Source organism: Colius striatus, chromosome 11, assembly GCF_028858725.1.
Source record: "Colius striatus isolate bColStr4 chromosome 11, bColStr4.1.hap1, whole genome shotgun sequence".
NCBI lineage: Eukaryota > Metazoa > Chordata > Aves > Coliiformes > Coliidae > Colius > Colius striatus.
In genome coordinates, this window is record NC_084769.1 from 23,624,309 (window position 1) to 23,637,866 (window position 13,558).

A 13,558-nucleotide genomic window follows, 5' to 3' on the forward strand; every position below is an offset into this window, starting at 1 on the left:
GTAATTTGCTCACTTGACTTTTTAATCTCAAGTTTAATTTTTAGACCTTAGCCACCTGAATTAACTTGTTGCCCTCGATACCTTGTCTCTCGCATGTACAGCCTCAGTCACACATACGTCTGCAGAAGCGGACGGGTTCCCAGTGGTCTCTAGGCTTGGCATGTCCTCTCCAGCTGTGCCTGGAAGAGGAGCCTCTTTCCCTGGCAGGCGCAGGACACATCCAGTGGCCTGGCAAGGCCACTTTCCTGAGCTCCTGCACACCTTTGTATCCGTGGCCAATGTCCCAGATGGCTGCCAGCCCCAGCTTGTGGGCCATGGCCTCCACATGCCCTGCTGTTGGGGGGGACAAGGTGCCCCACAGCTCCAGCACGTTATTGCTGGGAGCTGTCAGTGGGAAGTGCCATGAGAAGGAGGACAGGGCCGGCTCAGACAGCACGAGGGGCACCTGTGCAGCCCGCGGGGAAGGGATTCCTCTTCCTCACACTTCCACCTTTACAACCCTGCCTTGGCAAGCGGGCTGCTCCGCTGCATGACAATGCTTGTGCCCATAACGATCCCCATTTACTGCTGATCACATCACAAGGCCAGCTTTTGGTAAACTATGGTGAGGCTTGGGACTGCTGCTACTGCCAAGCTCTCCGTCTTGGTGACTGCAGCCTGCACTTGTCCGGCCATCGGCCCCTGCACGCAGCAGCCCCCGGTGTTTACCGTGCTGTTCGGCTCCATGGCGGCACATGGCTCCACGGTGCTGGATGTTACAGAAGGGTGCTGTCAGGAGACTGATATTTTTGGTACCACCGGGCAGTCTGCGTAGGTGTCGCAAAGGCCTCGTGCTTCTCCAGGGAAAGCTCCAGCCAGGCAGTGCCTGTTGCCTCATGGAGGAGTAAGGGCTCCGGCTTTTGGAGGAAGCACCCAGGCAACTGATAACATAAATATATCTTTTCCTTGCTTTGTTTCTGTGCATTTTAAGACCATCTCTATGGGAAGGCCTCCCCTCCGCCCCTGTTTTTTCTGCCTGCACAGCTGAAACAAAACCGGCGGTGGAGCCACCTTCTCCTGCTGGAGCCTGGCTGGCAACAGCCTGCCCTGACCTGAGACACCAGCCATTGTTAAGGGTATAACACATTTACATATTTTGCAATAAAACATCAGTTATTTGCATTACTGTGTCAAGTTTTATTTGATTCTTTCACCTAAAAATGACTCATTTTCCTTTCTTGTATTTTAAAAACCAACTACTCTAAGCTTGTTTGAGAATAATCAAAAATTGCCCATTTAGCTAGAAGTCATTTTCTTTTCAAAAGGCAAATGTTATTTAATCTTTCAGCTGTTCATTGTGCCATCATAAATACTTTCTTTTCAGCACAGTTGTGGGGACTGAAATGAGCCCACTAATTGCCTCCCATTTCGACTGACATGTGGTGGTTTAGTGGAAAGAGAACACAGCGGGGAGAAGGAAATAGGAGGCTGAGAAAATGAGAGCTAATTATTTTCACTGCCTCATGTCAGGCTCTGTGTCAGCCTTGTTTTTACAAACTGGAAGGTTTAGCACTAAATAAAACAAACTGGCGTCATGTTTTTATATACTGGCAGTGTCATGGAAGCAGCTGCACATCTCAAAGACAATATAATGCCTGCATTCGCATGGACACCATCTGACAGCCACTGTGAGCCACTGCTAATGAGGATATCACAGTGGTGCCAAGTGAAAGGTGCTGAATTATGTATGATTCTTCATCAGTGCAGCAATAGTCCTGTACATCATTATGAGACATTGTTTTGCTGAAGAGATTAAAACATTCTTAGTTCCAGACCCTGCAACCTATACACGCTACAAGAGGTTATTAATGGAATTTTTAGGGAGAGTTTCTTGTGGATTTCTTTTTGGTTAAAAATATCTCATGGGACAAAGCCATGGTGGGTCATGACACTATATATATAAAGAAGAGAAGCAAATTAACCATAATTGTGTTATCTTCCTTTAAATCCAGAATAATAAAATATAGTGTAGCAGGGTGATACATAATGATAAATAACCCAAGTGCTGTCACTAGATGTTCAACCGTAATGCCTTTAAAACAGCGGGTTTCAGCAGCTGAGATAGATAATAGCTAAGAGTGTAAAGGAGCTTCTGGGGACCTAAATCATCAACATGCTACTACTTTTAGTGCCAGCATGACCAATATTTTTTCATATTTGTTTCATCTTGCGTTACATCTTACTTTTCTTCTAATACCCAGTTGCCTGCCACAATGCCGTTCCCTTTTTTTTTAATTCCAGCTTAAAAAAAAGAGTAAAGTTTATTGCGACCACTGATTTTAAAATGAATCCTGGATTTTGGGACTCCTTGAAAAATGAGATGTCTCCCCAGCAAGAGTTTTAAGCTGTTGTTGCAGGAGACGTGTGTTGTTTAAAGCCTGCGCCTGATCTTTTTCATTTCCCCCTCGTTTTTTGTTGCAGACGTTAGCGCATATGGGGTTAAAGGAGGACTGTCACAACAGTAAGCTGGAGACTTAATTTTTAATGTGTTCTTACTTTATGTTTCAATGCAGAGGAGAAGTGACTCAAAATACATGTGTGATTTGCTTTTCGTTTCTACAGTCATTTTCAGGGGCTGCTGATTTATTGGTTTTGTCAAAGCATTATTCAGAAATGTTTTTCACACAAAGTTTTGCAGGTTGTGCCTCTCACTTCTCAAACTAGGTGTATTTAAAAAAAACAAAAAACCAAAAAAACCCCCAAAATATGAAATTATTTAAATCAGAATTGAGAAGGTAAATGTTGGGAGATATTTTGATGCTGGAATTAACAAGATGTCCAGGGAAATCCCTTTGAAGGACTCATGTATGTATATTTATCAACCAGATGTTTTGAACAGGCCATTTCCAAATTATTTTCCTGCATGCATCTGGCACTAAATGTAGTCCCCATCCAAGAAATCTTATGGCTTCAATTCATCAAAGAATTGAAATACTTATACTTGGTTATCCTAGCCAAATTTTTGCTTAAGCGTCTGAGCATCTCTCTCCTATTCACTGCTAAATAAGAACCTAGAACTCAGTTGGAAAATAGGGAAATACATCTCTTTCTGCAGCACACAAATCCCTCATTATTCACGGTGTGGCTGAACAAAATGGTTACCAAGTTTGTCAGACAAGTAGCCACCCACTTATCTTAGATATTGCCTAAGTGCCTTGATTTAAAGGTCACCTAGTTGCTGTCTTTTCTCTTTAATTTTCCTTCTTTCTTTTTTCTGTATTTTCTCTTTTTCTCCCAGCCTCTCCTTCCCTTTCTGTCCTCTTTTTATTTCCATGTCTTTCTCTCTCTCTTTCCACTGATGATTTTACAGTAACACAAAATGAAAACCTTTGCAGGTAAAACGTGACATGTATTTTCGAGTGATCAGAGAGGGTATGCTCAGAGCAGTAATTTGCCCTTTTGGTGTCTGTGCAGTGTCTGGAGAGGACTCCAAGGGCTGGATTTGAAGGACAGGCGAGTGTGTTTGTTTCCCTGAAGCTGCAGTTGGGAGCGGGGGAAGGCGGTGTTTGTGCAGGGCTCGCGCATCCCCAGCTGCGTGGGGCAGCCTGATTCGTTACTGTGCTGAGAGGGCTCCTGCCTGCGTGGCAGATCCAGCAAGGGGCCGGGTGCTGGCAGGTGCCCACCACCTGCCGAACCCTGGATACACATAGCTTGTCAGCCTTTGCTTTAGACTTGGTCATTTGATTTTTGTTGTTGTTTACTAAAAGGAGCTTATGTTTGTTAGATCCAGTCTGTAGGGAGATGTGAGTGAACAGCATGAAATCCTGAACTGTGAAGGCACAGGAGCTGTGGCACAAGGTGTGGCTATGGCTCCCAGGCACTTGGCGCTGCTCTTGGCAACAGGAGGTCCACACAGTTAACTGAAGGATAGCGTTTTATGCCAATGTGTTGTGCTTTCCGTGCTTCAGGTGGTGTAAAACTTACAAATGTCATCAGACGTCTCGTTTCTAACCTTGGGTTTGATCTGCAATAGAGAATTCAGGTAACAAGGAGAACGGTGTGGGCAGGGAGAGGAGCACACTTGGAGAGACAAGGAGTCAGAAACTACTTGTCTTGCTGTTGCTGTGCAGTTATGAAGCACATATAGTCCTCAGCCAATGTCAGGGCCGGTGTGTTGCTCTGTATCTGCCTGGGAAGAGACAAGTGTAACTGGGTTAGCCCTGGGTTAGCTCACAACCCGAAAAAGTGGGACACAGAAAGGATGTGCAAAGAGATACGGTTCGTGATTAGGAAATGGAGGCAAAGGGTTGCAAAGGAAGCCGATGGCAGAGCTGGAAATTGAACTCAGTGCCTGCTAGTCTCGATCGGTGCCCTGAGCACTGGACTGCAGTTCCTGTCTCTCAGACTCACACCAGGACGATGTGGAAACCAACCGCACATCCACTCTGCTCGTGGAACAGGGAAGCTTTCAATGGGGACAGATGGACACACAGGGCCAAATGCTTTCATAAGCATGATTTGTTGTTGCGGTTCGGAAATGATTATACTCCGGTTTTCTTTTATCTTGGAATTGCCAATTCAATGCCTCATTGAAAGCTTTGAGACTTCTGAGGGCTGAGCTCCCACGTTACATTTCTGAGAGATGCACGTGCAAATCGCATGTGCAAACAGATACTTCCTTCGCTGCTGCATGTCTGTGTGTGCAAGTAACTGCTTACGCCAGCCCTTGGCCCGAAGCGGCCATCTGTGTCCCCATTGAAAGTGTTTGCATTTCCTGGGCAGAATTGAGATGGCACCTGCCTGGCTGGCTGTGTGCAGCATGCACAGGCCCTGCTGAACCCCTGGCATATCTGATGGAGCTCCTGTCTCTGTGAAGGGCAGATCATCTACCTGCACAGAGATGGAGACACTGTGCTTCACTGCAGTCCTGTTATCCCTCAGGGGACTGATTTTCGGAGGAGCCCAGTGCACCGGACAGTATCTAACCACCATAGCACCTGCCGGGCACACCAGCAAATGTTGACTGGTTTGCACCATGCACAAGTAGTCGCTGGTGCCCAGTGGGAGCCTCCTGAGGCTGCAAGCACAGACTCTGGTCCCAGCACTCGGCTCCCATGGGATTTCTTGGCAGGATGCTGCTGGAGCCATCAGCTTCTGCAGGCCTTGTGTTAGATGTTGGCCCCATACTCAGCTCATGGGATTATTTAAGGATACCTTCCATTGCTCTGGTTTGTTAGACTCGCTATGATTACTTTCTAAACTGACCTTGCTTATAATTAGCAGTGCAATTGGAGGTGAGTGGAAGTTGAGGATGCTCAGTGCCTTGCTGGCCACTCAGTATCAGAAATAATTGAGCTGTAATAACCAGCTCATCATCTTGTCCATGATTTGAGCGACTGTCTTAACAGTGATTCACAGACACTCTGGTCACTTGTTCCCGCGTTCCCCTGCTTCACCTATTTCCCCACTGCCATGCATGTGCACATAGCTCCAGACCTGTCAATGTGGTGACTGTGGCTCAGGGCGAGCTAAGAGGAGAGCCAACAAGAGCACCCAAGGGTTTTCCATTATCAACATTTTTACTGGAAAACATGCATATCCTAAAATACATATATATATTCCTTGTCTTCTCCTTGGGGTATTTTTTTCCACTATAGATTGAGGATTAGGTTTTGGGTTATTTCAGCTTTCAGGGGGGTTTTTTTGTTGGTTTGGGTTTTTTTTTTATTTTATTTGTATTCTAACAATCCAGCATTCTTTCTTTATTATTCATAGGATTGTAAATGGAAAATGTACATGGAGATGGACGGGGATGAAATTGCAATAACCTACATAAAAGATGTGACATTCAACACTAACCTACCTGATGTAGAGATTTTAAAGATGACAAAGGTATTTACAGCCTTAAAGCTTTCACGAATTCACAGATCTCAAACAAAGACATTAAAATACCACAGCAGTCGACTTTTGTGCTTGCAGAAGCTCAATCTCTTGACAGCTTTTAAATAAAATGCACATTTTAAACAGATTTGTATCATAATAGGAGTTAGGTATTTTGGTTCTCTTTTAAGCTGACAATAATGTTGACAATAGAAAAATAAGAGAAGGAACTAATTTATATTTTCTTGTTTTAATTCCATGTTATATCCTCTGAATTTATTACCCCTTTTAAAGAAAAGAATGTTCAAAAATTACTTTCCTTTTCAAGAGAAGAAAGTGATTTAAATGTTCCAGTTTGAAACTTCATGTGATTTGCCTGGCGCTTTTTTTCTCCCTTTCTTTTTATATTTTGACATGGTTTTAGAACTTGCATGTAGTTCTAAAACTCTCCCTTTTACAGAACGATGGGTTGCAAAGGCTGAAACCCATCAACAGGGAGTACAGCACTGAACATCTGTAATTCAGTGTCACTGTGCATTTTACCTTCTTTCAGAACCTGCCTGTAAACATTTCCAGACAGCATTTAAACTGCTTTTACCAAAAGCAACAAAAGCCTTGTTAATGCAGAGAGCATTCTGTTTGCTGTTACTCCAGTTGTTTATTTTTACTAATGTTCTCCGCTTGAAAATAGCTAACAAAATAAATTTCTAAATGAAAAAAAGTAGATCTTGATTACCAATTAGAATGCTGCTCTAATGGGCACCTACAAAACCCCCCAAACTCCAGAATGCTTTTAACTGTGATTTTTTTTTTCTTTGCAAATTTTTGGAGGGATCTTCTGTCTGTTTTTTCTAAGGCAAAAGATGAAAATCTCAATAGTCAGAAAATGTCAAAATGCAAGTATTTGCCAAGAGAGATTCCCGTGTTTAATTCATGCTAATACTATTTTTAAAGTTAGTGATTTCTGGAACAACACTTGTGATTTTAAAATTATTATTGTTCTTATTATTTTGTGGCAAAACAGTTTTGGTTTTAGTTGTCATCTTGGATATCTTATTTATTTTTTTACTCAAAAGAAAAGGCTTAAAGTTAAATCAACTAATAACTAGATCCAATAACATTAGCTTTTCACGTACTTCAGTGTTTTTGTATCTGTCAGGGATTTCTCTCAGATATTTGTTCTTGCTGTCCTCTGTAAGTCTAGCAGGAAAAAAATGTACACACGCAAAAATGAAGAAGATGTATGCTCTCATGAAAACATTCTGTGTTGTTTTACCTACTCTCTGTTGTTTATAGAAATCTCAGCTTCCTTCTGTAAGCAAGGAAGTAAATAATTCCAAAATATATTGCAGCTTCTCACAAGATTTTAAGAAAAGTATCGATGTTAACAATGTGGAAATGGATGGAAAAAGGGCAAATGTTGAAAATATCTTTGGGGTGTTTCAGAGACAAATGAGGAGAGGAAGAGCACCTTATAAAACTCCCCCCATGTTTTTTTCAGCCACCATTTGTAATGGAGAAATGGATTGTGGGGATAGAAGAGCACCAGTCTGTAGAATGTGTTGTTACATATGAGGTAAGCTCTAAGAAACAATTTTTTTTAATTGTTTATCCAAGATAAAACCTACATGGGAGGTGTGAAAAGACCATCCTCTGGCTTTGTTATAGCCTATAATCAACTCTCAGCAGCCTGTAATTAATTGTGAAATCTAAAGTTTAGAGCAAAAGCAGAATGAGGTTTACAAAGACAATGTCATCAGGCTGCTGCTTGGGATGGCTCTTTTTCTCAAGGGCGAAAACTCCTTTTGCTTGAAGTGTAATGGTCAGTGTTGTTTGCGGTAGCTGAAGAGACTGTTTTATACCTTTTCAAAGAAGTGCTAATTAGGAGAGCAGAGAAGCAACAGGAGAAGAAAGAAAATGAGAAGTAAAGAGAAAAACAAGACAAAATAAAACTCATAAGACAATTCAATGTGATAGAAACTAGCCTTTGTAAAAAGAGTTTGTAGTTACTTACAGAAGTGACTTTATGAAGACCAAGGCTGTGTGTCACAAGGAGGCTAATAATTTGGATTCCAGCTCTGTCCTGATCAAGGATTCAGACAGTGATGGAGACAGAGAAATGCTGGACCTTGCATGCATGTCTCAGAAATGAAGAACAGTAGTTTTCTTTCAGCTTGAAGTTTCTCACAGGATTCACAGGCCCTGAACAGCAAATTGAAGAGCTTGATACACGAGGAATGTTTTCTGGAGGGTATCACTGCAACAATACCTTCTTAGTCCTCCCTCTTGCAGAAAGCACTGCCCATTTGATGCTCACATTAATACAACTAGTAAAGTATATTTTTGTGTTTGCAGATGAAAATCTTTCCTCCACATGGTACATGAATTGAAACAGTTACTCACTACCACATTTTTAGCACAATCACAAAATACCAGCCAAAATTATCTAGCGTCTAAAAATACTTGAGAACTAGCTAAGTGGTTTTGCAAAACTGACTCTATCTTGAAAACGCTGCTGGTGCTCAGGCACCAGTGGAATTTCCCTCGCAGGACAGCTTAGTGAGTCGTGTCATTATATCCTCCTGTGTGTTTTGTCCTCACGCGTGTTGTGTCCTTCCTGAGCAGAGTGACGTTAGAGCTCCCAAAACCACCAAGCATATCCAAGCTATCTGCTGGAGCAAAGTGAAGGCTCAGGATGAGGTCGAGACGGTACAGCTCATGATACACACCTCGCTTCCCAACTCGGAGGGGAATTCACGGAGCAGATCTGACTCAAGTAAGTCAGCACATGTGGACTAAATTGCTGATAGTAGCAAGGTACACGTGGGGAGAACAGCAAAATGTCAGTGCTGTTATCCTGTCCCAACAACAGAGCGGATCTTGCGGCATCAGCCAGCTCTTTGCTTGTATTCTTCTTCACCTAACACAGCGGCAGCGTTGCACAGGTGTTGGGCTTAGATATAGGGCACCTGCTGGAAGAGATATGTGGGTGCAGATTGTTCTTGCTCTGGCCAGTGCTCTTGGCAGAAGGACACACACATGCCAAGGCTGTAGCCTCAGAAGCAGCAGGTGAGGTGGCACAAAGTTGCCTGTAGATGATACACTGTGTTGACAGGTACATGCTGCCAGCATGGCAGACCCCTAAGTGCTCCTGGTGTCCTGGTCAGCTGTGAGGAAGTGTGAACTTCTTCCCACTTGACTCTTCTTCCCTTCCGCAGCTCAGCCTGTCTGTTTGAGCCAGCCCTGGCTCGTTATCTGACTTCTGGAACAGTGTCTCTTATGGCTTCTGGGGCTTAGCTTGTTCAGTGAGATACAGTTAATATTAACAGTGGGCTCTACTCTGCAATCTTCATTTTGTAACTAAAGCAGCAACTGTCATAGTCAACTCAGTTGACTCTAGCATGCTTCTGCCTTTAAGATCTGCTGGTTTTTTTGTAGAGGTGTTTGTTAGCCAAAGCTGTTTTTGTGATTGAGTTTACAATAGGGCTACAGAAATGTTTGGCACAGAAGCTGGAAAAATATACCAGTCAGTGGAAGGTGAACTTCTCTGAGTCTGTGCACTACTGCTAAATGTAGAAGAATGGCTTTGTGAATTGAGAGGTGTGGGGTTTAGGCTACAGACACATCTGAAATGGCTGCTCTTATTCCTAAGCAATTGTGATCCATTTGTCTGTAATGCAGATGGGACCTAAAGCATGTCCTGGAAGATACGTCTTCACTGCAGGTTAGCTCTGCTGATGGAGGTTACCCTGGGTTCAGGATGCTGAGCCACACAGCCATACCAAAGCATGGTGTTGTGTCTTCACAGGTTGGCTCTGCCACAGTAAGTGGAGCTGCTTTCATTTTTTTGTGGTGAGCAGTGGGAGAGCTTGTCTGTCCCTTTGGCACATGGAGGAGTTACATGAAGGCGCTAATGTTTTGTCAGCACCTAAATGAATAGGCACAGTTCAGAGGAGGTGGGTTACCAGCCAGCGTGAAAGCTGTGCCTCAGCTCTAGCAAAGTTCTTCTGGCTTGTCTCCTTTACCAGACCACCTACCCCAGGTTTAAACACCAAATCCAAGCACGAAGGTAAGGGTAATACCTGTCTAAGAGGCTAAAATAACCAGCAGTGAAGGCATTACATCTGTGGACTGCCACATATAGCATTTAATTCAGTGTACAGAGTTGCTGTCTCAGAGTCCATATGAAGGAGAAGCCCCCCAGCTCACAAGAGGTGAGGCAGCCCCACGGAGCACACTGGGAGGTCCCTGCTGAGTAGCTAGGGGCTGACGACTGCAGCCTGGGGACTGGGAGCAGGGACTGAGCAGCCTGAAGGTGTTGGAGCCCCACCAGCATTGGCACTGGTCCCACAGGGCACATGGTTGCTACCTGGGAGCTGGTAACAAATGAAGACCCAAATTCAAGTCCTGAGCTTGATGCTTACAGGTTTATGAGGTCTATGTTTTACATCCCCAGCCTTGGTAGGAGGGCACGGGGGAATGGCAGAGGAGGTAGTCTAGCAAGGACGCTTCAGCATGCATGTTTCTTTTGAAACTGTGTCTTTCAGGGAGGTTGAGAAGTAGAGAAGGCAATTCCCATCAGTCTTTCAGTGAAAGGAAGTTCATCTCTCAGTGCAGCCAGAGCTATCTGCTGTGGCGGCGTCACACTCACAGTCTGACAGGAAAGAGTTTCATTTTGACATATTTGACATTAAGTTGAAGTGATTTAAATCTCTTGAGATTCAAGCAAAGTCTGGGGAAAGGAGGAATAGAGGAGACCATCCATTACATCTTAACAGGAGCAATCCTAATGAGGACAGAGCTGCCACCCAGCTCCCACAAAACTCCCCACAGCCAGTGCAGCGTTGCAGTGAGAGGCAGAGGACCCACGGCACACGGAGTCTTTTCTTGGAAAACCAGCCAGAGATGAGAGAGGAGCTGGAGTCCTCTGTTGAAGATAATAACATTTCATTCACGTTTATGCTGCTTTAAGCTCGTGGGGTTATGCTTTCCTGTTGGAATGATATTGGCAGTCTTTGAGGACAAATCACTCAAATCTCTCTAGAGCAAAATTAAGTTGCTCCCCGTGGGTTTCTAGCCAGAGCTGTGGCCTTGGATAAGAGGAATTCCTGGTCTCTGCTCTTCCCATGAAGTAGCAAACCAGGCAGCCCTCACAGTTCAAATGGAAAATTTACAACTATTGTATATGCTATAGGCTTTCACGCAAACCACAGGACTGACTTTCAAAAGCACTTCAGTCTGATCTCTGGGAGCTACAGCTTTTGTTACAACCCCGGGGCTGCAACAGTAGGTGTGAGGGAACCATAATGTCCCGAGTCACTCACAGTTAAGCACCGTCTGAGCTATCCTGGCTGAAGCCTGCTGCCTCACCACAGGCACATACAAAGTTGATTTTCTGCACGAAGCTGGACAGAGCAGTGTAGCTGGGGCTTAGTTTTAGTATCTGGAGCATGCAAAGCGGATTGACTTCTGAAATTGTGGCAATGATAACAACTGAAGTGGCTCTGGTTGTCATGATGTGCAGCAGTTTGAACAGAGAATGGAGTGAGAGGCGGTGAGCCTGGCAGCAGCAGCAGGGATTTGAGCTGGGGCCTGCGCTGCCTCTGTCTCTGTGCTGGGCTGCAGACGGCACCAGCTGGAGAGACATGGCAGGTGAGGGCAGTGCTGCAACAGGGCTGGCGCCTTTGGGGTGCCTGCTCCATGCCTGCTCTGGAGGTCTCCAGGTGGTTTTGCATCGAGGGATGTGGAGAATCTGATGAGGCTGCCAAACGCATCGCAGGAAACTTTAATACCAGGTTGGGTTAAAAACACTGAGAGGTACTTGGGAGTGGGAACCCGCCTGAACAGCTGAATGGGTGGTTCGTTGTCTTCTAGTCTGAGCTCCATAACCTGCACTGGCGTCAGAAATGTTTGAATTTCTTGCTATTTTGAAAGTCCAATGTTACGTTCAACCATAACGTTGAACATACTCGAACCTCGGACTGTTTGCTGCAAGGCTGGGAGGGAAAGGGTTGTCTGAAATAAGCCCAGGTACCTAACCTCAAACCTTTTGGTAAACCATAAAGTGGTTTTCCATCAATTCACAGAAAGCTGACTCCATTTCCATTTCCCTGCCAGGCATCGACAGCCAGTGGATGCAGACGCTGCGGATGCACCAAATAGCAAAAGCCATTTCTCTCCAGCACGGCCATCCCCACAGCCCCACTACCGTCACCCACTACCTGCCCTACCTTCGCAGCCAGGACTCCTACGCCGCCGCCGTCAGGAGGACACGCGGTCCCATCAGTTACCAGTTCACATCCATCGGCCACTCCAGAAACTCTTCTCCCCTCTCACACAGTTTGATGAGAAACCTCTCGAATCTGCACCTGAACTCGAAAGGCAGCAGCACCTCCAGCACAGCCTCTGACACCGCTTCAGAGAGGGACAGGTCTGCGGGCAAAGGCAGAAATGCTTCGCATGGCACCAACTCCCGCAGCTCCTCGGATGGGCGGCGCAGCGGGACGGGCTCCCCGGTGCCCCCCCAGCACTCGGGAAGAGCCTACAGGACTGCCTCACCAGCGGCCGCCCCGGCCTCCCAGCACCGCCGGCACCCCCGCGGCGCCCCCCAGGCCAAGGCCATCCCGGGCATGCCTCCGCAGGGCGAGAGCGAGCCCCGGAGGGGCGAAGGGGAGGGCCGAGTCAGCGAGAGTGGGTGGGTGAAGGTGCAGTATGCAAAGAAGCCCCACAGGCAGAGCACTGGCAAGCCGGGGAAGGAGAGGCCCAGGGGAAGCTGGCGGGGCCGGAGGACGTTCTGAGGGAGAAATCTGCCTCTTTATTTAACTGAACATTCAACCTAGAGAAGATACACCTGCTCCTATTTAATTCATCACAGCTCAGCCGGGATGGCACCTCCCTCGCTGGCTGCTGGGGCCAGCCAGTGTAAGGGGAGAGCTGCCCTCTCACGATCAGGGATTGAATTTGACTTTCTCCCTGTGTTTGGCCGCCTGCGTTCTCGGCTTCATGGGTATCTACTGATTTTCTTAATATTTCAATAATAAAATCACTAAGGCACAGCCGGGTGCCATAAAGAAAGGCTCTCTGTTTCCTCCCCTGGCCTCCAGACACTGAGTCCAGCTCTGAGCAGGGTCTCCTCACTCCTTGTTAAGGGGAAGAGGGAGTATTTTTATCAGAAGAAAAAAAGAACACACAGAGAATTTTCTTTAGGTCCACTCCAGTAGCTTCAGTTCTCTACTTCCAGCTTGCCATCCCCTCTCAGGAATTTCTCACCTCACTCTACTAAAAGCCGTGACACCAGCTACCTGACACCACTGAGCACAGTGTCTCATAGTTGGCATAATCAGGAGAAACAAAAACTAGGCTTTATTCTTTTGGAGAAAAAAAAAATAGAGGGAGAAGAAGGCATTGCCTTTATTATAGTTACATCTAACCCCACCGAGGTCTATGATAATGTTTATCCCTGGGCAACAGGCACTTTTAAATTGAATTTTTAAATGTGGCCAGACTGTCGCTTTTGTCTTTCAGTCTTCAGGTAGTAAAGAGAAGGTCAGCAACACTTCTGATTAATGTGGTCTTTAGCTCCACTGAGAACAAAGACACAGCTTGTACTCAAAAAGTTTCTTCTTGGCCTTTTCACTCCAAGTTGATTTCACACAATTAAAAAGGAAAAAAAGGAAAAAAAGAAAGTTAGGGTTTCCCA

General features: G+C 45.4%; 1 protein-coding gene across 1 annotated transcript in view; it reads left to right on the plus strand.

Annotated features, from left to right (window-relative positions):
• MAP3K20 (mitogen-activated protein kinase kinase kinase 20) overlaps positions 1 to 12,933 on the plus strand; it is a 91,388-nt gene extending 78,455 nt beyond the window's left edge. Inside the window, exons 17-20 of the mRNA XM_062005129.1 lie at positions 5,755 to 5,871; positions 7,361 to 7,435; positions 8,485 to 8,635; positions 11,977 to 12,933. Of these exons, the coding sequence (XP_061861113.1) occupies positions 5,755 to 5,871; positions 7,361 to 7,435; positions 8,485 to 8,635; positions 11,977 to 12,656 (1,023 nt within the window). The 3' untranslated portion in view covers positions 12,657 to 12,933. The remainder of the gene's footprint in view (positions 1 to 5,754; positions 5,872 to 7,360; positions 7,436 to 8,484; positions 8,636 to 11,976) is intronic.
• Positions 12,934 to 13,558: the final 625 nt, after the last annotated feature.